This window comes from Podarcis filfolensis, assembly GCF_964270895.1.
Source record: "Podarcis filfolensis genome assembly, chromosome: 13".
Taxonomy (NCBI): domain Eukaryota; kingdom Metazoa; phylum Chordata; class Lepidosauria; order Squamata; family Lacertidae; genus Podarcis; species Podarcis filfolensis.
Window position 1 is genome coordinate 42194624 of NC_139615.1, and position 24967 is coordinate 42219590.

The 24967-nt window shown below is 47.4% G+C and overlaps 1 protein-coding gene across 1 annotated transcript; it reads left to right on the forward strand.

Annotated features, from left to right (window-relative positions):
* The first annotated feature begins 460 nt into the window (after nucleotides 1-460).
* EREG (epiregulin) lies at nucleotides 461-20994 on the forward strand. The gene is made up of 5 exons (XM_083583422.1): nucleotides 461-1106; nucleotides 14337-14423; nucleotides 15500-15623; nucleotides 16384-16533; nucleotides 20515-20994. Exons 1-5 carry the CDS (start codon nucleotides 476-478, stop codon nucleotides 20606-20608), a joined length of 1086 nt encoding a protein of 361 aa, XP_083439548.1. The 5' UTR covers nucleotides 461-475; the 3' UTR covers nucleotides 20609-20994.
* The last annotated feature ends 3973 nt before the right edge of the window (nucleotides 20995-24967 follow it).

The window sequence follows — 24967 nt, forward strand, 5'->3', positions numbered from 1 at the left end:
TCATGTCCAACTCTTCGTGACCCCATGGACCAGAGCAACCCAGGCACTCCTGTCTTCCACTGCCTCCCGCAGTTTGGTCAAACTCATGCTGGTAGCTTCGAGAACACTGTCCAACCATCTCGTCCTCTGTCGTCCCCTTCTCCTTGTGCCCTCCATCCTTCCCAACATCAGGGTCTTTTCCAGGGAGTCTTCTCTTTCATGAGGTGGCCAAAGTATTGGAGTCTCAGCTTCAGGATCTGTCCTTCCAGTGAGCACTCAGGGCTGATTTCCTTCAGAATGGATAGGTTTGATCTTCTTGCAGTCCCTGGGACTCTCAAGAGTCTCCTCCAGCACCATAATTCAAAAGCATCAATTCTTCGGCGATCAGCCTTCTTTATGGTCCAATGAGAACATTAGCAGGATTTTAATCTCACTTGCAATGTAACAAATACTATGGACAATATGGAGAGACATAAAATATAGATTACGAAATAATATGCAGTTGGAAATGTTGACAACAGGACCCATGGAGGGGATGGGAGGAAGTCCCGAGATTCAGAGTAATCTCTCTACATGGATATATTTGGTATGGTTATTAATTCATATTTGTAAAATCAAATTTCTGAGGGGGAAAAGAAGGGTAGTTCTGCAGAACGGGAGCGACTTCCGTCCAGCAAGCTTTACCGCGGAGGTTTTTGCTTCCTTCTCGCGGCTCCCCGCGCGCCTAAGAACTTCCCTCTGGAAGCAAACGCGCCCAGCGCCGCGCGTAATTCTCTGTCCGCTGCGCCCTGGCAGGTGGCGAGAAAGACGCGGCAGGCAGGTAGGCGACGGAGGCTCCCCCACCTCCGGCCTCCGATTTCATCACCGGGGAAATTTCAGAGGCAATGAGCCTCGGGCCAGCTTCCGCTGCGCGTCCGCACCCACTGGGGAAAGGTATAAAAACCCGAGGGAACGCCTGCCGGGAGGAAAGGAGGCGAGGTCTCTCTTCGGACTGTCGCAGCAGCTCCGCGCCACCCAGCCGCCCGCGCATCCTTCACCTTCCGACGGCAACCCGCTACGCACAGGCTCCGGCAGAATGGCAAGCAGCTGCAGCTCCCAAACCGTCGAAGGCGCCCTTCTGCTTTTGGGTAAGTCTGTGCGCTCCCGACCTGGTTTGGCTCCAAAGCTGCGCCGTCCAGCAGAGAGAGAGGGAGAATGCGGGGTGGCGGCTCCTTCCTTCCAAAAGGGACGCGCCGTCGGAGGAGATCTGGCTCTGCCGTCGGGTTTTCTCCCAGTTTCCCCGACGGGCTCGGCGTGGAAAGGGAGCTCAGCCGGAGAGCTGCGCGTCTCTGCTGGCTTTCTCGACGGCTTGCAGGAGGAAGCCCTCGCTTTTCCGCGTCGGGGTTTGACAGCTGGGGTGGGGTGAGGGCTGTCATTTCTCAGGTGAAGCTTCCCGTCTCTCATCACGGCGAAAGAGCGCAGTGGAGGGCGGGCTGGAAGGGAGTTGGGGAGAGAGAAGGACGTTTTTGCTGATGAATTTCTACCTGAGGTCCTTTTTCCATGGCTCACAAGTCCCGACAAAAGAAAATTGGCAAGCTGTGTTGCTTCTTGGACCGGAATTATTGGGGTGTGCGTCTGACAGGTTGCATATCTTACAAATCCAAGAGTGACTGGCTAAAGGAAAATGCAGATTCTTCTCAATGGAAATCTGTCTGGCGGCTGTGAAAGCAGGATGCGCCCCCGGCCTGATCCTGCAGTGCTTGTGTTTTAATTCTGTAGCAGGTAGCATGGGAAACTCACAGCTTGGCATGGGAGCCAATTCCTAGGGGCCAAGGTCCCTTCACACACACCCCTAAAATATTTGAGGGAGTCCCTGCCTTTCCCCTCAGTTGATGGGCATTGCCATTCAAATAGTGTGTGTGTGTGTGTGTGTGTGTGTGTGTGTGTGTTCTGTGTCTTGTGATCAGTTATGTGGGGCTGAGTTTACCTGGGCGCCTTGAATATTTTATTCAAGTTGGTATCCCTGCAGCTCCAACAGAACGATTGCAATCCGCTGTAGGACTCACCCCCCCCCCCAAATAAAGGGTGGGATGGATGAGGACACAGTAGTCTCTGACAGGTCAGAATTACAGGACAGAATTAATGCGGCCCTCAGTGCTTTCTGTTTGGCCCTTGAAACTCTCCCCAGGTCACACACACCCGCTCACTGGCCTCAGCTTCACACCTCCAAACATTTTTGCCTGACTGGAATATGTCCTTGAACTTTGGTGGTGCCTCTAGTTCATCCGGAGAACAGAGAGGATTGTGTGTGTGTCGAAGTCTGCCTACAATTCCCAAGGGGAAACTTACCGTGATTGCTCAACTCGCTTTTGCCCGCCACTGGCGAGTGGCCCTCGGGAGATTGTTCTGAAGCGATTGTGGCCCTCCAGACAGAAAAAGGTCTCCCCCCGCTTGTGATTTATCGCGATGACTGTTGTGTTATGGCACAGCGACGTTCTCCTGCAGCTGCTCTTCGTTTCTATGGGGGGCTTTGAGGGGACCGTTTTCGAAGGCAGCCCCACATACAATGCGTAGCAGTAATCCAACCTGGAGACGGCAGGTTGTGTCAGCCGCAGCTCCAAGTGGAAATATGCTTGGGCCGAAGAGCACCCACTAGCTGCAAACCTCATCCTTGAGTTGTGACACCATCCAAGGTGGGGCGAACACGGCTTAACTGGACAAACAACCCGCTCGCTAACAGTACTAAAGACTGTTAAGAGAAATCCCTAACCCTCTAAACATGCTTACTCCAAAATCCCACTGTGTTCAACAAGACTAATCTCCCAAAGTGTGGACAGGGATTTCAGCCTGTTGCTAGAATATTCCCAGTGGGTCTGCCCCAGAAGTGAGGAAGAGGTAGCTGATTTAAAGAGGACGGCGGGAACAGAACCTTGCTGCCAGGCCGCCCAGGAGAGAGAAATCCAGGGTGCCAATTGATCAGGGGTCAAGTCACTGGTTCCTTACAGTTGGACAAAGGTGACATTCCTGTTCCAACAAATGTTCTTTGCTGCACAGGTTCTACTCTAAATATCTGACTTGCTGAGATCACACCGATTTCATAGGCTCGATCATTTTGGTCCAAAGGTAGAAGACCTTTGGTTGCTTTGTCACGATTGCTGTGGTGTTAATCTTTGACAGCGGCGTTAATCTTTGTGAGCGGAAAGACACAGGTTAGCATGTTTAATTGGTTAGATTTAGTTACAGGTAGGTAGCCGTGTTGGTCTGCCGTAGTCGAAACAAAACAAAATAATAATAATAAAAATAAATTCCTTCCAGTAGCACCTTAGAGACCAACTAAGTTAGTTATTGGTATGAGCTTTCGTGTGCATGCACACTTTAGGGAAATAGGAGTTTATAGAGCGTTAAAACGTACTTTGAAAGCCATGCATTTGCAAAAAGAAGAAAAGAAAACCCAAAAGTTCATTTGACAGCAACGTTTCTTCGGTTTGGTTTTTATTATGTATTTTGGTTTGTGTTTTCCCCTTGTATTTTTTATGCTGGGAACAGCCCTGAGATCTTTGAATGAAGGACTGCAAATGCATTTAATAGATAAAATAAGAAATAAAACAAAAACCAACTCTACAGATGTAGGGGGGGAAAGGCTAAATAACTATGCAAAAGAAAATCAAACTCAAGTACTAATATGCATACACACAGACAACTCCTGTTTTAGGGGCGAGCGAGATGTGCACACATGCGCAAAGTGAATGCAGAACCTGGAAATGACCCGGAAACAACACAAAGATGTCACTGAAACATCACTACAAGGGCAGAACGATGGCTGGGGGTGGACAGAGGTGTCTGCAGGCTTTTTCAATGGGTTTCTGATTTCACGCGATTTCATGCAAGCCTGCAATGACCCAGATCACAACCCCCACGCAAACGCAGAGTTGCCTGTATATATGACCCAGTCTTAAATTACACCCAGCAAGTTGTGAGGCTGAACTGACTCCCGAACTTTATTATTCCGGTAATAAATAAAGCAAAGGGGGAGGGCAAAGGGGTGGGGGTTTGGAGTCCGCCTCATATATCTGAATTCTGCAATGCAATTCACGTTCTCTTCTCTGAAAGTTTGGTGTTCTGCTCTTGGGGAAGTTTGACGGAGTGTAGAAGATCGAATTCTGTCTCGGCTGAACGTTCACGCATTCCAATTCCCAGATCTGTCTATACTTGCAGGGGCCGCTGTATGGCCTACCTGTTTGGTGAAGCACTGATGGACGTGAATTCCTACTTAATACATGTGATTCCTTGGTCGGTGCCCATTTATTCCAAAGGGGTGCATGCAAGAGAACTTTCTGCCGGGTCGTGCCCACAGTCCTTAGCTCTGATTAGCAATGTGCCTGTACTTATGAGGGATGCTGCAAGCCGGAAGGTGGGACTTATCTGTAGTAAGGACTCACGGGAGATGCAGAAACTGCCTGTGCCCTTGGTTTCCAAACAGGTACCCCTGCCTTAGTGGGATTTCTCTAAGCGGGGACCAGTAAGGCACATTGTGACCTGCTTATGGCACAAGGCGGGTTTTCCATCACCGTAGCAAATGGCACTGATCCTCCCTCGCTCCCCTTTTCTCCATAGGGGTGAATGTCAACCATTACAGTGGTACCTCGGGTTAAATACTTAATTCGTTCTGGAGGTCCGTTCTTAACCTGAAACTGTTCTTAACCTGAAGCACCACTTTAGCTAATGGGGCCTCCTGCTGCTGCCGCGCCGCCGGAGCGTGGTTCCTGTTCTCATCCTGAAGCAAAGTTCTTAACCCGAGGTAATATTTCTGGGTTAGCGGAGTCTGTAACCTGAAGTGTATGTAACCCGAGGTACCACGGTATCTCATATGGGAGAAAAGGAAGCGATATGCTCCGGGTTCCCATTGCAGCATGGTTCAAACCTGCCTGCTCCCTGCTCTTTAATGCCCATCGATAACCAAGCCAGCCTCAGGAAGTCCAAAATGTTAATAAGGAATGGGGGGAATTCATAACTTACCTTAAAGACCATTGTAAACAGTGAAAACGGTGAGTAGGATTGGAATATCACTTTAAGGGTGAATTCTGGGTGCAATGGAGATGTAAAAGATTTGGACTATCATAAAAGATGCAGAAGGAAATGATACATAACAGGACCCACAAAAGGGAGGATGGAAGTCCAGGAGATTCCTTGGAACCTTGTTTTAACGATTTATGTTTGATATCTCTCTGTAAAATTGCAATTTGAAAAACCCAATAAAGACATTAAAAATATATAAATAACCGAGCCAGCCTCTCCTTGAATAGCCAGCTCTTGGCCGTGCTAGAATGCTGCGAACAAGCCGTGGCATGAAGGTGTTTCTGACATTTGCCGGGAGCACCTGCAAAGCTAACAGATTTATCATGCCCTGGGATTGCGCGGTCCGTCACTAGAGAAGCTCAGAGCCAATTTTGCAACCTGGCAAAATGTTCGGTGTCACCTCAGCTGGGGAAGTTGCGGTTCTGCTGGATGTTGTGGTGATGTGTCAGGAACAGAAATTTCATAGGTAGGCCTACACCTCTTCCCTCTTTGGTTTTTTTTGTTGTCGTTTTGTTTTTGGCAGGGGATTTGTTAATTGAGTTGTTTGGTGGCTCAGGTGTTGCCCAGAGTTGCACTGCCAGCCACCCTCTGCCTAGTGATTCTGAGCTTTTCTCAAGGAAACTCAGCCACTCGGTTGCGCCTCCTAATTACAGGGCAGGTGTTTCTTCATCTGCCAAGTCCATTTCAACAGGAGCTGCTCAGTTTCTGTTTTTTTTCTTTCCTTTTTTTGTTTTTTTAAATGCCTGGCCAGTTAATTCTCTCTCTCTCTTTTTTTTTAAGGTAGTTTTTTAAAAATACATTTTTATTGATTTTAACATACAAATTATAAAACATACCACACAAATTATTACAAATACAATCTTATTGGACTTCCATCAGCACCTCTGATGATCTTCCATCTTAAACCCTTCTTATGCATTACTTAATTTTGTATTGCCTTTACCTTTCTTAACCTATAACCCCTTCTTCATTTTTACAATACTTCCCATAATACTCCTCACAGAACTTCTTGCAAACCTACAAACGTTGTCTGATCGTCACAAATACTTTTCATATAGCTCGTAAATTTACTCCAGTCTTCGGTAAATTTCTGGTCACATCGGTTTCGGATCCTTCCTGTTAATTTGTCTAATTCTGCATAGTCCATTAACTTCATCCTCCATTCTTCAATCGTCGGCAACTCTTCTTGCTTCCATTTTTGGGCCATTAATATTCTAGCTGCTGTTACTGCATATAAAAAAAGCTTACATTCTTTTCTATTTGTATCACTTCCTACCATTCCCAATAGAAATGCTTCTGGCTTCTTTGTAAATGTATATCTCAACATTTTTTTCAACTCATTATATATCATCTCCTAGAAGCTTTTTACCATTTTACATTCCCACCACATATGAGCCTGGCCAGTTAATTCTCAGCCGCCTTGCGTTTCAGCCATTGATCAGCAAATCTCTGAGCCGACACATGAAATATATACAGGAAGGAAGGAAATACAAGGGTGTCCCCACTCAGCCATGAAACTTCCCAGGTGACCTCTCTGGGCCAGTCAAGGCCTCTCAGCCTAACCTACCTCACAGGGTTGTTGTGAAGAGAAAATGGGGAGATGGAGAACCAAATATGCCATCTCGAGGTCCTTGAAGGAAAGCCAGGATATAAATAAGTACCGTATTTTTTGCTCTATAAGACTCACTTTTTCCCTCCTAAAAAGTAAGGGGAAATGTGTGTGCGTCTTATGGAGCGAATACAGGCTGCGCAGCTATCCCAGAAGCCAGAACAGCAAGAGGGATTGCTGCTTTCACTGCGCAGCGATCCCTCTTGCTGTTCTGGCTTCTGGGATTCAGAATATTTTTTTTCTTGTTTTCCTCCTCCAAAAATTAGGTGTGTCTTATGGTTTGGTGCATCTTATAGAGCGAAAAATACGGTAAATAAATAAAATGTGGGCTGCCACGCTTGGTGTATCATTTTCCTCATGCAATAAGCTCTCTTGGCAAAGAGTGGGTGAGCTTTCGGCCTATTAAATCCTATTTCCTGGCTTCTGTTGCCAAACAACTTCAGCTGCCATGCTTTTTCTTAACCCATTCAGAAGCTTCAGCCAAGGAGAGGGACGCGGGGACCGCCAACCTTTGCAAACTAGAGAAACTCGCTAACACACCCCACAATCACGCACCACAGTCTATTCGATTGGTTATGAGAGAATGCTTCCTTCAAGCCTAAAACCTAAAGAAGCGGTGGGGATGTGGATCCAGTGGAAGTCCTCCGTGGGCACCTGTGTGCCCATGGGCACCACATTGGCCAACCCTGCACCAATTATTTGCAAGTGTAAACATGACGGCGTGGGTTGTTGGGAGCAGAATGAAAGAAGGAGCAATGCACCCGCTTACGTTCTTTTCTAAGGCTATGTACACATTTGTGGGTTGAAATGTGGCAAGGTCCGTTTCCCCTGCTGTGCATCTTCACACCACAGAAGGCCACAGGTGTCTTCGCCCAATGCACGTTCCCCTGCGTCAAACTCAAATTCAACAAGGCTGCCATGCAAGCAATGGCTCTCTGAAATGGCCACACCTCAGCTTCCATTTTTGAATTGGATGGAAGTTGGTTTCGGCACGGATATGCAATGAACAGCAGTATTTCTCAAGAAGTTATAGGCTACCTGAGGGTCATGGCTAATGTCCTGCATGCTCAGCCCCAAGCGCCGTCTCCGTTGTTTGAAGAACGTCCTCTTTCAACAAGCCTTTTGGGTAGATAATCTTTCCCAGTCTGCACCCCTATTGGAACTGTTTTTCAGGTGTTTTTTTACTGTTTTATTGCTTCCTGAACTGGGTGGCTTTAGGAGGAGGGGAAGGATGTGGATGGAACAAATAAATAAATGGAATGATTATGTGATGGCAGCTACAGTTCGACAGCCACTTGCCCCAGAGTAGTTTTACCGACTTGGTTCAAATGTGTTTGAGTAAAATTTGCATCACAAATATTGCTTGTGTCCATGTGTGTGCACACACACACAGACACACACACAAACATGACTAAATGGTAACAAGCAGTGCTTTTTTCTGAGGGTACACATACCCCTAAGCATTTTGTGAATCTTTGTACTTTTGTCCACTTACTGCATTTATTTCCCCCGATTTGATGGTGATTTTCTTGAGTCAAAATGGGAGGGGTGGTAAGTGCCCCCTTAGGGACTTCCCCCCAAAACGGTTTTATTTTTATTTTTCTGCAAGCTTTGGGGTTCCTCAAAGCATGCCAAGTCTTCCCTTATGCTTCTATCTGACTCTATTTGTCTACAGTTCCATTGGCACTCAGTACATGAAACTCTCCAATTCACCCATCCCCAGTAGTAGGTAATCAGACTTGGTCATCGCCCCTTGTACACTGCCAAAAGGTTTTCTTACGATCAAGCAGTATATAAATGTTGTTAAAATGAAACCGGTCACGGATCCAACCCATTATGGGCTTCTGTGGTCACAATTACTACTTGAAAACGTACCTGGTGCTTAGTCACAAGGGAACACTCTCACGCTGTCCAAAGAAAGTTGTGTATGGGAGGCTGTTAGCAGAAGAGTCTCTGTTCTTTCATTAGCCTTGTGACACACTGCAGCCTTGTTTGCTGTGTATTTGAGCTGGTGTGTTGCCCGCAAAAACCCCAACTTCTCAACGAACAAAAGCGATTGGAGAGCCGTCGTCTTCGTGCAACTTCACTGAGGGAAGGAAAAGTCATTCGTTGAGATTAAAACCTGACCCAGGTCCCTCAGAAGGAGGAACTTTTTGTGGCAAGCTAAGGAGAGAAACCTGGTTGAGAAGGAGCTCTCAAAAGCTATAATAATAATAATAATAATAATAATAATAATAATAATAATAATAATTTATTTATTATTTATACCCCACCCATCTGGCTGGGCTTCCTCAGCCACTCTGGACGGCTTCCAGCAAAATATTAAAATACCATAATACATCTAAAAGCTTCCCTAAACAGGGCTGCTTTCAGATGTCTTCTAAAAGTCTGGTAGTTGTTTTTCTCTTTGACATCTGGTGGGAGGGTGTTCCACAGGGCGGGTGCCACTCCCGAGAAGGCCCTCTGCCTGGTTCCCTGAAACTTGACTTCTCGCAGGGAGGAAAGCGCCAGAAGGCCCTCGGCGCTGGACCTCAGTGTCCGGGTAGAACGATGGGGGTGGAGACGCTCCTTCAGGTGTAAAGGAATAAAAAATGAAGAGATGAGGGCTGAACGAAAGAGAAAGCAATGGGGTAAGATGCAACAGACGAAGAGACAGGGTCCCAAGAAAAAACTTGGGGGGACTATGAACAAAGGCAACAGAGTGACATTGCACGCCAGGTCTAGATATTGTGAAAGCTCCAGTTTATTTAGGACAGGGGGAGGGAACCAATGTTGCTGGACCCCCATGATCCCTGACTATTGGGGACGCTGGCTAGGGCTGATGGGAATTCAAGAGTCCAACAGCAAATGGAGAGCCATATGTTTCCCCATCTCTGATTTAAGAGTAGCGTAGAGAGGTGATTGCTGTCATCTAGTGATCCTGAAGAGAGCAGGCAGTGCGATGGGATGAGGCCCAATTTCACACCATAGCTGTCAACCGTCCCTTATTTGGCGGGAAAGTCCCTTATCCCAGGGCTGTCCCGCTGCTGTCCCTTAAATTTCCCGGGTTTCAAAGGAAGCAGCTCCTCTCCCTCCCTCCCTGCCGGCCAGGGAGGAGGGAGGCTCCAACTGTGTTGCTTGGCTGTGTTGCTCACCCAATAGGGAGTCTAAGAACGACTGGGGGGTGGAGCTTGCATGCCTTGTGCCGATCAAATCGGCCGCGTTGCCTGGGGACTCGCCTTTGCTCAGCGCTTCCCAGCAGAGAGGTGACGGTGGTTTTCCTTGCTGCATCCCCTTTGCCGGGTTGCTGCACTGTGGGAACCACCACTTGAGGCTTCGTTTGGCTGCTGGTTGACTAAAATTTTGGCTGCTGATCCCTTATTTTCGAGGCTGCTGGTCCCTTATTTTCAAATCTGTAAGTTGACAGCTATGTCTCACACTGGTTTGAACTAAGCCAGCCAGCACATTGGCCCTTTTCGTGCAACCTCTGTCCAAAGACTTGGCTTTGAGTGTCACCGGATCTTGACAAGAGTGGAAAATCCATCCCTTTTGAGGTGCATATTTTCCCTTCATCAGGCCACCTGTGAGGAACCAGGCTTGCATTCTGGGGCAGGCGGCTTGCGACGCAGAGCAATGCTAACTTTCCTGTAAAGCAGGAATGTGCATTGCGCACTAACATTCCACCAGCCCGGCAATGACAATAACCATAGCATTCCAGTAAGGCAATATGAACTAGGCAGCATCTCGCCTGTGAAGGAGAAGATAACAGTATTTGTTTAATGACCCAGGCAGCCGTATTAATGCAAACATGGCCCCACCTTCTTCGGTTCTTGGGCTAATCTGTTTGAGAGGCACTCAAAGAGCATGTGAAACTCCCCAATGGGTAATTGATTAAAGGAACAGTTTGTTGCTTCTGATCTGCAACGCATATAACTTTATGCGTACAGGGGAAGGAGTTGGCTATTAGGAAGATGGCTCTGTTATGGAGGGTACGGCAAAGTCTTGGAGTTGGGCGTTTTCATTTACTGCTTGCTTGCCTGCTTGCAATTGCCCAAGGAAGGAACTTGTCATTCGAAAGGGATCAGCTTCAGTTTCTGTGGCCACTTTCTCACCATGCTGTGCGTTTAAAGCACTATGCACCACTTTAGGCCGTCATGGCTTCCCCCCAAAGAATTCTGGGAGTTCTAGTTTGTCAAGGATGCTGAGAATTGTTCGGAGGCCCCTATTCCCCTCTGAAAACTACAATTCCCAGAGTTCCCTATGGAGAGGAATTGATTGTTAAACGACTCTGAGAATTGTAGCAATGTGAGGGGAATAGGAACCCTAGAAATTTAAGCACTCTTAAATGTATGAATGTGTGACTCTTTGGCCTGGTTTCTCTCAGAAGCATTATTAGGCCTCAATTCTTTCTTTCTTTCTTTCTTTCTTTCTTTCTTTCTTTCTTTCTTTCTTTCTTTCTTTCTTTTCTCTGAGGTACTACAAGCTGTGGTATTGGTGATACTCCAGCCACCTGGCAAATTATGAAAATGTATAGTTTTATCCTATGCATTAGAAGAGCTCCGAGGCAGATGAAGGCCTTAGAACAAATTTAAGCCCTGACGGCAAGAACCAGAATTTGTTTTCCCACCTCTGAAAATCAGCCTAAAAAAAACTTGCATTTTTTTTTAAAAAAATAGAAATTATTGTTTATTACAAGTATTTATCATATTTGTTAGTTGCTTTTCTCACAGAGTAACCCAAAGCTTGAGGGGAGAGGAAAAGGTCTTTATTTATTAATTTATTATTTGGAAATTAGCATATGCAAATCTGCCCCAGGGGCCTGTCTTCCACATACGGTACCTAGCAGTGCCCTGGATTTCCCCTCTACCCTAAAACGTTTCCACCAACACATCTGTCTGCAACAGCAGCGTCCCTGAACGTCCCTTATGTCCCCTAGGGATTACTCCATGCAGCACTCGCTTGTGCCTGTAATGAATTGCCTCCCACACAAGCCACTGTTGGTATTGTGTGGTGTCTGTATCTCATTCAATTGCAGGGTGGCGGCTCACATTGAGTCAGCAAAAAAGCATTCCAGCTGCTGAGTCACTGTTTCCAGCGATTACACGGATTCCCTCGGAAGATCCCTGTCCATTTAACAGCTGCCTTTGCTTCGCTTTTCAGCCTCCGTGTAATCTCCCTGCTACGTCTTGCATGGTTTTTGAACCATGCCAGCGTTGACTCACAGTTTAAAATAATAATTACTGTGCAGCTCATATAATCTTTAAGAACGCAAACAAAACTTTTCTTTCATAAAAGCAAATTGGCAGGTTTTCTTTCACATGGCTAAAGTATCCTGTAGGACATCTATCTATCTATCTATCTATCTATCTATCTATCTATCTATCATCTATTTAGGTCCCTAGGTCCCTCGTACCTACGGGACCGCCTCGCGGTATGCCCCACGGAGAGCCTCAAGGTCCATAAATAGCAACACCCTAGTGGTCCCGGGCCCTAAGGAAGTTAGATTAGCTTCATCCAGAGCCAGGGCCTTCTCAACACTGGCTCCGGACTGGTGGAACGCTCTGCCTCATGAGACCAGGGCCCTGCAGGATCTGATTTCTTTCCGCAGGGCCTGTAAGACAGAGTTGTTCCACCTGGCCTTAGGCTTGGAGCCAATTTGATTCCCTCCCCCTCTTTCTTTTTCCTTTCTCCTCCTGTGATGAGGCTGCATTTTAATATTTTAATGTTTCAATATTTTAATGTTGTATTTTAATCTTGTTTTTAAGTTGTATTCATTCAATTTGTTTTTATTATTGCTTGTTAGCTGCCTTGGCTGGGGAGGGCAGGGTATAAATAAAAATTATTATCTGTATCTATATCATCTATCCATCTATCCATCCATCCACCATCTATATCTATCTATCTATCATCTATCTATCTATCATCTATCTATCTATCTATCTATCTATCTATCTATCTATCATCTATCTATCTATCTATCTATCTATCTATCTATCTATCATCTATCTATCTATCTATCATCTATCTATCTATCTATCTATCCATCCATCCATCCGGTTATCAGTATAAATTATGTGAAAAACAAGAAGTGTATTCCCAACCTAGGAATGATGGTGATCAAAAATATTCTGCTACACAAAGTCCCATTATATATAATCAGCATTAACGATGATACATGTCAAGTATGTTTTTCAATGGTGGGTCCCACTTTACGTGACAGGGATGCCCAAGAAACTGTGCACATGTGCAGCAAACAAGTATGAAATGGAAATGCATGTTTGCAAACTGCTGGGGAGGTGTAACGGACACACGCCAGGTAATCCTGATGGCAGGGTGATAGCTCGGTAGTAGCACTTGCACCTTCCACACAGAAGGTCCCAGGCATCCTCGGGTTGGAAATGGTCCCCTGCCCATAGCTGTCAACCGTCCGTTATTTGACGGGAAAGTCCCTTATCCCAGCGCCGTTTCCCGCTGCTGTCCCGGATTGATGATGTCCCTTAAATTTCCCGGGTATCAAAGGAAGCAGCTCCTCTCCCTCCCTCCCTGCCGTCCAGGGAGGAGGGAGGCTCCAACTGTGTTGCTTGGCTGCGTTGCTCACCCAATAAGGAGTCTAAGAACGACTGGGGGGGTGGAGCTTGCATGCCTTGTGCCGATCAAATCGGCCGCGTTGCCTGGGGACTCGTCTTTGCTCAGCACTTCCCAGCGGAGAGGTGACGGTGGTTTTCCTTGCTGCATCCCCTTTGCCGGGTTGCTGCGCTGTGGGAACCACCTCTTGAGGCTTTGTTTGGCTGCTGGTTGACTGAAATCCCTTATTTTGGCTGCTGGTCCCTTATTTTCGAGGCTGCTGGTCCCTTATTTTCAAATCTGTAAGTTGACAGCTATGCCCCTGCCTAAAACGTTGGAGAGATGTTGTCAGTCAGTAGGGACGATAATGAACTAGATCAGGCATGTCCAAAGTCCATTTCGGGGGCCTAATCTGGCCTGCCAGTCGGTTTAATCCGGCGCCTTTGTCAGTTTATTTCCTGGGGTAAAATCCTAAAAAAAAACCTCAACAACTTCAACCCAAAAAAAAAGTTAACAAATTTGGTCGGCCCTCACGGCCCTTCTTCACTTCATCAAATGTGGCCCCCTTTGAAAAAGGTTTGGACACCACTGAGCTAGATGGACCAATAGCTTTCTGGGTTCCTGAGTGCTGACTCAAAAAAGATGGAGCCAGCCCTACCATTAGGTTGAAACAGTCGCCTCAGGCAGCTGATTGGGCAGCAAATAGCTACGTTTGAATTTAGTTTTACGGTATTTTTACTCTCATCTTTAAGCGCTTGTGGCATTTTAACTGGGCCAGCCTTGGGTATTTTGCACCGTGGGTGGTGGAGAGCATTTGCCGTGCTGCCTCGGGCAGCAAAATGTTTTCAGCCGGACTCGGAACGGGCTGGGGGATCTTTGTTTTGCACTTTCACTACATGCACGCCCTGCAAGCAACACAAGGAGTGAATCGGCTCTCAGTCACGGTTGGGTGTAGCGGTGGCATTTTAAAGGCAGGTTGAAGGAAGATCTAGTTATGCCACCTTTTTCGGCTGAAACAGGATGGCGTAAGCACTTGCAAGGTAAAATGATGGCGGCTGTTGTTGTTGTTTTAATGCGGGGGGGGGGGCGGAATTCAAGAAACCCCTCTCCTAGTGTCTTTGTTTCAACCCGACACATTCTTTCTCTTCAGGCTTCCACCTATTTCAAGCCGTTCTTGGGACAACTGTGACACCGTTATGCGGAAGGAATGAAACAGGCAACTGCACGACAGTTCTGAGTGAGTCGGATTCTCTGACACTTAATGAAATATTGAAAACATTTTCAGAATGCCTGCGGGCTTCTGTCTCCACTGGTTTGGCTAAAATGAATGTTTGGAATAGGGACGTCCTATTCCGTACCTTCCAACATTTTCCTGATGGAAATAGGAACGTCCTAAGGAAAAGCGAGGGACGCAGGTGGTGCTGTGGTCTAATCCACAGAGCCTAGAGCTTGCCGATCAGAAGGTCAGCGGTTCGAATCCCCACGACGGGGTGAGCTCCCATTGTTCAGTCCCTGCTCCTGACAACCTAGCAGTTCGAAAGCACGTCAAAGTGCAAGTAGATAAATAGGTACCACTCCGGCGGAAAGGTAAACGGCGTTTCCGTGCACTGCTCTGGTTCGCCAGAAGCGGCTTAGTCATGCTGGCCACCTGACCCGGAAGCTGTACGTCGGCTTCCTTGGCCAATAAAGCGAGATGAGCACCGCAACCCCAGAGTCGGCCACGACCGGACCTAATGGTCAGGGGTCCCTTTACATTGACTGGACAGGGATAGTGGGACGCGGGTGGCGCTGTGGTCTAAACCACTGAGCCTAGGGCTTGCCGATCAGAAGGTTGGCGGTTCGAATCTCCGCGACAGGGTGAGCTCCCGTTGCTCCATCCCTGCTCCTGCCAACCTAGCAGTTCGAAAGCACGTCAAAGTGCAAGTAGATAAATAGGTACCACTCCGGTGGAAAGGTAAACGGCGTTTCCGTGCACTGCTCTGGTTCGCCAGAAGCGGCTTAGTCATGCTGGCCACCTGACCCGGAAGCTGTACGCCGGCTTCCTCGGCCAATAAAGCGAGATGAGCGCCACAACCCCAGAGTCGGCCACGACTGGACCTAATGGTCAGGGATCCCTATATCTTTACCTTTTAAGGAAAAGTGGGAGATTCTGGAATCAAGTCAGGAACCAGGATGGCTTCTCTAAATCTGGGACTGTCGTGGATAATAGGGACACTTGGAGGGTCTTTGCAAGGCAGATGTGCTACTAGTGACCCCCCTTTGTCAAATAAAATGACACCTATCTTTCTTTCTTTCTTTCTTTCTTTGTTATAGTTCGAACAGTGCACAGTCCCCGTGTCGCTGAAGTTAAGACCACAGACTGCGGCTCTGACTTGAAAAACTACTGCATTAATGGGCACTGCAAGTACCTCGTGGCTTTGAGTACACCTTCGTGCACGTAAGTGGAATGCTGCAGGATAAGATAATAAAACAACACATGATTTTTGCATAGCGCTTGATTCAGAGCAGGGCTGAGAAAGCTGGTACTCTCCAGGTGGTGGGACTATAATTCCCATCATCCCTGACCGACTGGCCATGCTGGGAGTTGTAGTTCTGTGGTACCTGGAAAGCACCATTGCCATTACAGTGGTACCTCAGGTTACAGACACTTCAGGTTACAGATGCTTCAGGTTACAGACTCCGCTAACCCAGAAATAGTACCTCAGGTTAAGAACTTTGCTTCAGGATGAGAACTGAAATCGCGTGGCGGCAGCGGGAGGCCCCATTAGCTAAAGTGGTACCTCAGGTTAAGAACAGACCTCCAGAATGAATTAAGTTCTTAACCCGAGGTACCACTGTATAAGAGACCAAGGCGAGTTCCAGCGAGTTCTGGCACCTCTCTTTCTAGAAAAATATCCCTGACCACAACATCCCAGTTAGGACTACCTTGCTAAACAAAGCGCAACATGCTCTAAGGCATATCAGATTCCCTAACACCCTTTCACCCACAAACCAGCTTCAAGTGGATTTGGCGCAAGCAGGTGTAAACATGCACCTGGGTGACAGTTTAAGCAACCAGAGTTCCGGTGGGGTTCAAGGAGCAACCAGGGTAGCGTCTCCTGTTCTGGGGCTTCTCCAGCTTGCAATCTGTGTTTGAGAACCCAAATACACAACATGTCTGATATGATTTCTCTCCTTCTCTTCCCTGCGCCCCACAGCTGTGAAGATGGTTATTATGGTGACCGGTGTGGCCATTCCACTTTGACAAGCCAGCAGCCCCTGAGCAATGAATACCTGGCGCTCACTATTCTCCTGGTTCTGTTTTTCGTCATCACCGCTGCAGTTGTTATCTACTACTTCTACAGATGGTAAGCCTCCCTCTGCTTCGCCGGCTCTGTTTTTCTCAGTTGAAGGCATTCCGGAGCTGTGAGTGCAAAAGTACTCGGAGCTAGGCTGTGTTGCAATTGCTGGGCCTTTGGGACATTTCGCAGGAGATCTTTCGAGGATACAATTGTGGCTGCACTACCCATCATTCCTGACCATTGGCTGTGCTGGAGAGGGGCTACTGAGAGTTATGATTCACAATACAGTGGAACCTCGGGTTACATACGCTTCAGGTTACATACGCTTCAGGTTACAGACTCCACTAACCCAGAAATAGTACCTCGGGTAAGAACTTTGCTTCAGGATGAGAACAGAAATCGTGCTCCAGCAGCACAGCAGCAGCAGGAGGCCCCATTAGCTAAAGTGGTGCTTCAGGTTAAGAACAGTTTCAGGTTAAGAACAGACCTCCAGAACGATTTAAGTACTTAACCCGAGGTACCACTGTACAGTGGTACCTCGCTTTTCAAATGTAATATGTTCCGTAAGACCGTTTGACTTCTGAAACATTCGAAAACCGAGGCACAAAGGGCGGTCTGCAAATAGAGGAAATTGTGAAAAACTACAGATATACGTAGTGGAAGCCATTTGACTTCCAAGGCGCGTTTGAAAACGGAAGCATTTACTTCCGGGTTTTCGGCGTTCGAAAACCGAAACGCTCAGCAACAGAGATGTCCGAAAACCCTGTATCGGGGGAACACTATGTTGGTAAACACCTAATAATAATAATGATAATAATAATTTATTATTTATACCCCGCCCATCTGGTTGGGTTTCCCCAGCCACTCTGGGTGGCTTCCAACGCAATATTAATATACAGTAATGCATCAAACATTAAAAGCTTCCCTAAACAGGGCTGCCCTCAGATGTCTTCTAAAAGTCTGGTAGTTGTTTTTGTCTTTGACATCTGGTGGGAGGGCATTCCACAGGGCGGGTGCCACTACCGAGAAGGCCCTCTGCCTAGTTCCCTGTAACTTGGCTTCTCGCAGTGAGGGAACCGCCAGAAGGCCCTCGGCGCTGGACCTCAGTGTCTGGGCAGAATGATGGGGGCGGAGACGCTCCTTCAGAAATACTGGACCGAGGCCATTTAGGGCTTTAAAGGTCAGCACCAACACTTCGAATTGTATATCTTTAACGTGAAGGCAGCAAACATGTATATTGTAATAGGCACACTTGTTAGGAGGGGCAGATGGGGCTGGGAAGGCAGCCCATCTAGGAGAAGGAAAACTCTGATCCTAAACCTCCACTGCCTTGTGGGATATCTTCAGGAAAAGGAGTAAACCCTAAACAATTCCAGAGTGGAGTCTCTAAAACACTTGGATGTGTCTTGTACGCCTCCTTCCAGCAACTCCTGCATCCAAGCTGGTGCCAAACGTATTGCTTTGCTTTCCTTTGGAGCACATGAGGCTGAGAGGGGAGGTCTTGTTGTCTGGGCAGCCCAGGACCTCTAGACACCCTGCCCAGGCTTACACCTTGGGGAGATCACTTTGCTGCTGCAAACACAGTGGTTTGACTTCAGCCCCGGAGCCACTGTGTCTCTCAAGACAGACAGAGGCCGACAACACTTGTTTGGGAGCCGGGAGTTACAGTAGCTTTGTGTGGAGTGTACAAATCATGACAAACCTGGGTTCGTTGCTCTGTAATATGTGCCGTTACCCAGTGTGGTGTAGTGGTTAAGAGTGGTGGACTCGTAATCTGGTGAACCGGGTTCGCTTCCCCGCTCCTCCACATGCAGCTACTGGGTGACCTTGGGCTAGTCACACTTCTCTGAAGTCTCTCAGCCTCACTCAGCTCACAGAGTGTTTGTTGTGGGGGAGGAAGAGAAAGGAGAATGTTAGCCGCTTTGAGACTCCTTAAAAAAAGGTAAAGGGACCCCTGACCATTAGGTCCAGTCGTGACCAACTCTGGGGTTGCGGCGCTCATCTCGCTTTATTGGCCGAGGGAGCCGGCGTACAGTTTTCGGGTCATGTGGCCGGCATGACTAAGCCGCTTCTGGCGAACCAGAGCAGCGCACGGAAACGCCGTTTACCTTCCCGCCGGAGCGGTACCTATTTATCTACTTGCACTTTGACGTGCTTTCGAACTGCTAGGTTGGCAGGAGCAGGGACCGAGCAACAGGAGCTCACCCTGTTGCGGGGATTCGAACCGCCGACCTTCTAATCGGCAAGCTCTAGGCTCTGTGGTTTAACCCACAGCGCCATATAAAGCGGGTTATCAAATCCAAATTCTTCTTCTTCTTAGTGGGAAAACAACCAATAGGCATGTGCCCATCTCTGCACCTTTGAAACATAAGCAGCTGAGCACTTGAACTGATGTTTTCGTCTCAGTCCTGACAGTCAGTCCTGCCTCTTTAACAGCAGCGCAACCTGCAGAAACTAAGGAGGCGAAACCTTTCCTGTTATGTAGATAAGATTATGGGGGAAAGTTCAGCTGCTCAGTCTCTGCATGTCAAGAGGCCCTTAAAGGCACTGGAGCAAAGTCAGTTTAAATAACAAGAGGGGGCGGGGAACCAATTACAAGTTGGCACTTCTATACCTAAAGTTTCAACAGCACTCGGCCGTAGTAAAAATTCCCCTGAGGATGTTTATGACATTTCCTCCATTTGAATTCCCCACCCGATTTTGGGAGTCCAAATGATCTTATCTCGCAAGCTGAATGGTGCTCTTAGGTTTGCGGCTGCCCATTACTTAATAGATGACTTCTGGACTTTTGTGTGTGTGTGGTGCGGGCTGCTGGTTTCTGGCACCTCTCTATTTTTGAAAGGTGCCATTAAGAAGAATACGCATATATATATATATATATATATATATATATATATATATATATAAAAACATTGCACCCAAGGAAACCTTGCACACTAGCAATGCACCTTCATAACCATAAGCAGAAGTGGGGAGCACTGGCTGAGGAAGGGGGTGCCGTAAGTGCGGCCCACCCCAGGTGTCATCCCTGAAGAGGGGTGACATCGCTGCCCCCCTGGGACGCTCTTCCTGCTCCCGTGGGTGGCTAGCCCCGCCCCCAGGTGCGCCACTCTGCCTTGGGTTGTTGTTTAGTCATTTAGTCGTGTCCGACTCTTCGTGACCCCATGGACCAGAGCGTGCCAGGCCCTCCTGTCTTCCACTACCTCCCACAGTTTGGTCAAACTCATGCTGGTAGCTTCAAGAACACTGTCCAACCATCTCGTCCTCTGTCGTCCCCTTCTCCTTGTGCCCTCCATCTTTCCCAACATCAGGGTCTTTTCCAGGGAGTCTTCTCTTCTCATGAGGGGGCCAAAGTATTGGAGCCTCAGCTTCGGGATCTGTCCTTCCAGTGAGCACTCAGGGCTGATTTCCTTCAGAATGGATAGGTTTGATGTTCTTGCAGTCCATGGGACTCTCAAGAGTCTCCTCCAGCACCAGAATTCAAAAGCATAGATTCTTCGGTGATCAGCTTTCTTTATGGTCCAGCTCTCACTTCCATACATCACTACTGGGAAATCTGCCTCGGGGGGAGGGTACTAATCTACACTTTCTGCCACTTTCGCTCAGGAAAACCCTCTGTTTTCTGCTGGATCAGAACAAAGTCAATCAGTTTTTCGGAGGGTTGACGTTTGTTCCAATTCAGCGGTAAGCAAGGGCTTTTCCCTGGGGAAAGCAGCGAGGCAAACAAAATAACTCTCAACCCCATGCCTCAGAAACATGAGACAAACAGAAAACCTCTCCGACCCTTCCTTTCTACGCACAGAACAAGCAGAAGCGTGGACAAGCCCGTGTTTGTATGTATCTGTGTTAAAAATAGCAGCAGATGTTGCGTGCTCCAGTGTCTCCAAATTAAGTCAGAAGGCCAGTGGACTGGGACACTGGGCAGATCCACATTGAAGGAAGATGCTTTGGAAGAACAATAATTTCAGTGGACTTCATGGTGGAGCTGGTTGCCTGTAGTGTATTTTGACTTTCTAAAAATGCTCCTTTCCCTGTTAATCTCCGCAGGTACCAGAACAAAAGCAGGAGACTTGCTGCAAGCAGTAACTATAAAGAAGTTTCTACAGAGACCGAAAAAGACAATAAGCTGCTTCATGTCTGAATCCGGGGAATCCCAGAAGGCATTTATTTAATATTATTATTAAATATTTTATTAATAATATTTATGTTCCAAAGCAAAATTTCAAAATGATGCGGATCAAAATACACATGCAGGTCAAAAACTCCGTTTTTTTATATATATGAATAATGTTTTTATTGGTATTGTATTTTTTTATCTTATTTCTGTGCAATGTTTGATAATGTAACGCGATGATGTCTTGCGTTCCTTTGTGTGTAAATACTTATATATAATATATAAAAGAATGTAATCTTCTCACTGCTTGTATGTGACCCACTTTGGAAAGACATGATTTTTTTCATGTCTATCCTGTTCGCTTGAAGAAACTCTACACTCGTTTGAGGATTAAATCTTTCCATTCATTCTAACTGACTCGTGCCATGGTTCTTAAACTCTGGTTCAGGGAACTCTGGGTTTCCTTGAAAGCAGGTCTGGTTTTCTCAGCCAATAATGGCAGAGAAGTTTCCTTGGAAGACATCTTGCTCCCTGCGGCCAAGATTCCGCTTCAATGCACAACTGCAAGAAGGAGGAGGAAGGCCCAGAGCTCGATGTTAGAGCATGCGTTCGCATTCCCAGGCGCATGATGCGCGCAGCCTGGTGAGGGGCCAGTCAGGAATAAGACTCAGGACATTGGTATAGGGTTGAGATAGGCCACAACTTTTATTGCTTACAGATGTGCGTAAGCTTTGGCCAAGGCCCTGGGTATGTTTGGCTGAGGGTTGATAACATGGTTGAGAGCCAGTGTGGTGTGGTGGTTAAGAGTGGTAGTCTTGTGATCTGGGGAACCGGGTTCGCATCTCCACTCCTCCACATGCAGCTGCTGGGTGACCTTGGGCTGGTCACACTTCTCTGAAGTCTCTCAGCCTCACTCACCTCACAGAGTATTTGTTGTGGGGGAAGAAGGGAAAGGAGAATGTTAGCCGCTTTGAGACTCCTTAAAAGGTAAAGGGACCCCTGACCATTAGGTCCAGTCGTGGCTGATCTGGGGTTGCGGCGCTCATCTCGCTTTATTGGCCGAGGGAGCCGGCGTACAACTTCTTGGTCATGTGGCCAGCATGACTAAGCTGCTTCTGGTGAACCAGAGCAGCGCACGGAAACGCCGTTTACCTTTCTGCCGGAGCGGTACCTATTTATCTACTTGCACTTTGACGTGCTTTCGAACTGCTAGGTTGGCAGGAGCAGGGACCGAGCAACGGGAGCTCACCCCGTCTCGGGGATTCGAACCGCCGACCTTCTGATCGGCAAGTCCTAGGCTCTGTGGTTTAACCCACAGCGCCACCTGCATCCCCATAGCTTGTTTAGCTTATACGTAATCCAGGACTGGGTCACATAAAGGCTCAGTCTTGGAATGCAACTCATAGACTGGGTAGGGCTGTCATAGCAGGCATCAAGTGTGATTTCTGTGCAATACCTTGTCTATCCTGCACCTGCTAGGAAATAGAGGAAAGGGCACGGTTTGCAATTGTTCTCCCAAGAGAGACCATATACAGTATATGGGTGGAAGGCCAATGCAAGTCAGATCTTGAACTCAGTTATTCAGGGATTCAAACTACCAACCTTCTGATCGGCAGGTCCTAGGCTCTGTGGTTTGACCCACAGCGCCACCCGCGTCCCGTCTTGAGACTCCTTAGGGTAGTGATAAAGCCGGATATCAAATCCAAAGTAGGGTGCGGGGGGGGGGGTTCGACCCAGACATGCACCAGATTTACAATCCCACCAAGGGCGCCACTGGGAAGTTTGTTATGACCCATCAGCTGCCATGTGGACACACAGACAGAAACACCCCTTTCTGGACCACTTTAATGGGGTACCCAGTCAGCTCAGGATCCCACCCAATGCCTTGTCTGCCAAAAGCTGTGACAATTGCTACGTGGTAGGCGAAAACTTGCAGACCAGTCAGTTTTTCCTGCAGGAAAAGAAATCCTTCCTGGCCCCGAATACAGCGATCAAATACAGTGGTACCTTGGGTTACATACGCTTCAGGTTACAGACGCTTCAGGTTACAGACTTCGCTAACACAGAAATAGTACCTCAGGTTAAGAACTTTGGTTCAGGATGAGAACAGAAATCAGGCTCCAGCAGTGCAGCAGCAGCAGGAGGCCCCATTAGCTAAAGTAGTGCTTCAGGTTAAGAACAGTTTCAGGTTACGAATGGACCTCCGGAACGAATTAAGTTCTTAACCCGAGGTAACCACTGTATACCATAGCACTCTGAATCTGAAGGAAGTAGAAGGGAGATGAATAAAAATATGCGTCGGACTGATTTGTCACCTGTTACAAAAAGGCTTGCAGCACAAAAATGCAGAAGGCCAGTACCAAAAATCTGCCATTCAACATTACTAGGTTTGTAGGTACGGTGCCAGGCAGACCACACTATGAGAAGACTCTCTAAGTCCCCCTTGGGTGGGGCAGGGGACACGGGAAGGGCCTCAGAAGATCGAAGGGTCCGGGTAGGTTCATATGGGAAGGGGAATCTCAGAAGACCTTTGGACATCAGAGAGCGATGGAGTTGGAGGTGTGAAAGTGGAGAGGTACCCGGATATGGTGATGGAGATGTTGGAGCATCCAAGCAGAAGGACCAGAGGGGGAAGTTCTCGGGCAAAGAGGTCGGACTGCATGTGTATATTGATGGTGCTGAAAGTCATGGGAATGATACTGTAGAAAAGTTTCCTACCTACGGAAACATTGAAATAGTGACTGGGTGGGTAGGGAGAGAACCAAATTATGGAGGCCCAGGCGTTAAGGGAGTCAAACAAGAGAGACTTTTCCCTATCGTACGGTCCCTTATATTCTTATACGTGACACGGCCTGCAATCCTTTGCCCTGTGTATCTGAGATAAGCCCCATTGAACTGAATCAGGCATAAATCTCCAAATCCTAAACCCATTTAACCTGGGAATAAGCAGCTCTTCACTCAATAGGACTGAGCAGGCAGGGTTGCGTGGCGAGTTCCCGCCTCCCACCAGTAGAAATAAAGACACGAGACACCATAATTAAGGTTAATGGGCTAAAATTGGTTATAGGTGATGAGCGGTATTGGCTTAGGCATTGGTCCTAATCAACTATCCGGCTTCAGACTGTCTGCCTGAGAGGCCGGGAAGGGTTAACACAAGCAGGGGGAGCACTTCCCCGGGGGTCACCACTCAGAGGCATGCCTTGGGCCTGGCCTCCATAGGCTTCGGACGGGGCCACGCCCCCCGGAGTCCTTTACCGGACTACCCTTTGCAACCGGGGGAGCTGATGGCGCTCCCCCCCAATTCACCTACATAACAATAACCCGACCGATGCCTAACCACCAAACCGTGGAAGTTGTGACAATTTGCTATGAGGTAGGCAAAAAACCGAAATGGCTGGTGCCAATTTGCCAAGTGGAAAAATTCCTACCCGGCCCCTTAACGGCGACCAACTGAAGTCCATAGCAAGGTCGAAGGAGGAACCTTAAAGGGTGGGTGGGAAATTTCCCAGCTGATCGGCGGCAAAGAGGAAGCTCCTCTGCCGCGCTTGCCTTAAATGCGGCAAGCCACACCCCCTGAGGCAGCCGATTGGCTGGCCAGGGGATGACGCGGCAGAGGATTCCCCTGTTCACGCGGGGCTGGGAGCTAGCCTCCACGCGAGTGTTGAGGGCGGGAAGCCCGCAACACCACCTCCTCCCGAGGTCAGAAGTGGCTTTAGGCTCACACTCTTACTTCTGTTTTTTTTTTTTTTTTAAGAAATATTTATTAAGATTTTACACAGACAAATATACAAAAACACATAATAATAAAAATTAAAATTAAAAAAAATAAGTAAAACATACAGAAAAAACAAGAAAAATTAAAAACAATTATTTTTCATAACTTAAAACTCATTTGCTTGTTTCATTGACTTCCTCACACCTCCCCTTCTTGTATTCCCATTTAAATAATCAAATCAGCAAATCCTTACCCTCTTTCATTTATCTTATCTCTATAACTTAACATTTTATAACTCAGTATTTTCATCCATTAACAATTCATTTTTCCATATTCTTAAAGCATTACAGCTGGAAACCACTTAATTTCTATCCAACATCATTCTAACATTCATTAATTTTGCAATATTTCTGTAGGTAGTCTTTAAATTTCTTCCAATCTTCTTCCACCGCCTCTTCTCCCTGGTCCCGGATTCTGCCAGTCATCTCTGCCAGTCCCATATAGTCCATCATCTTCATCTGCCATTCTTCCAAAGTGGGTAAATCTTGTGTCCACACTCTTACTTCTGTTCTGAGCAGGCATGTAAAGGATTGTGTGGAGTGATTTCCTACCAGAGGAATGCATACAGCACATAGCTAAGTACTTATCATCAAAGGTAACACTTGGTCGCT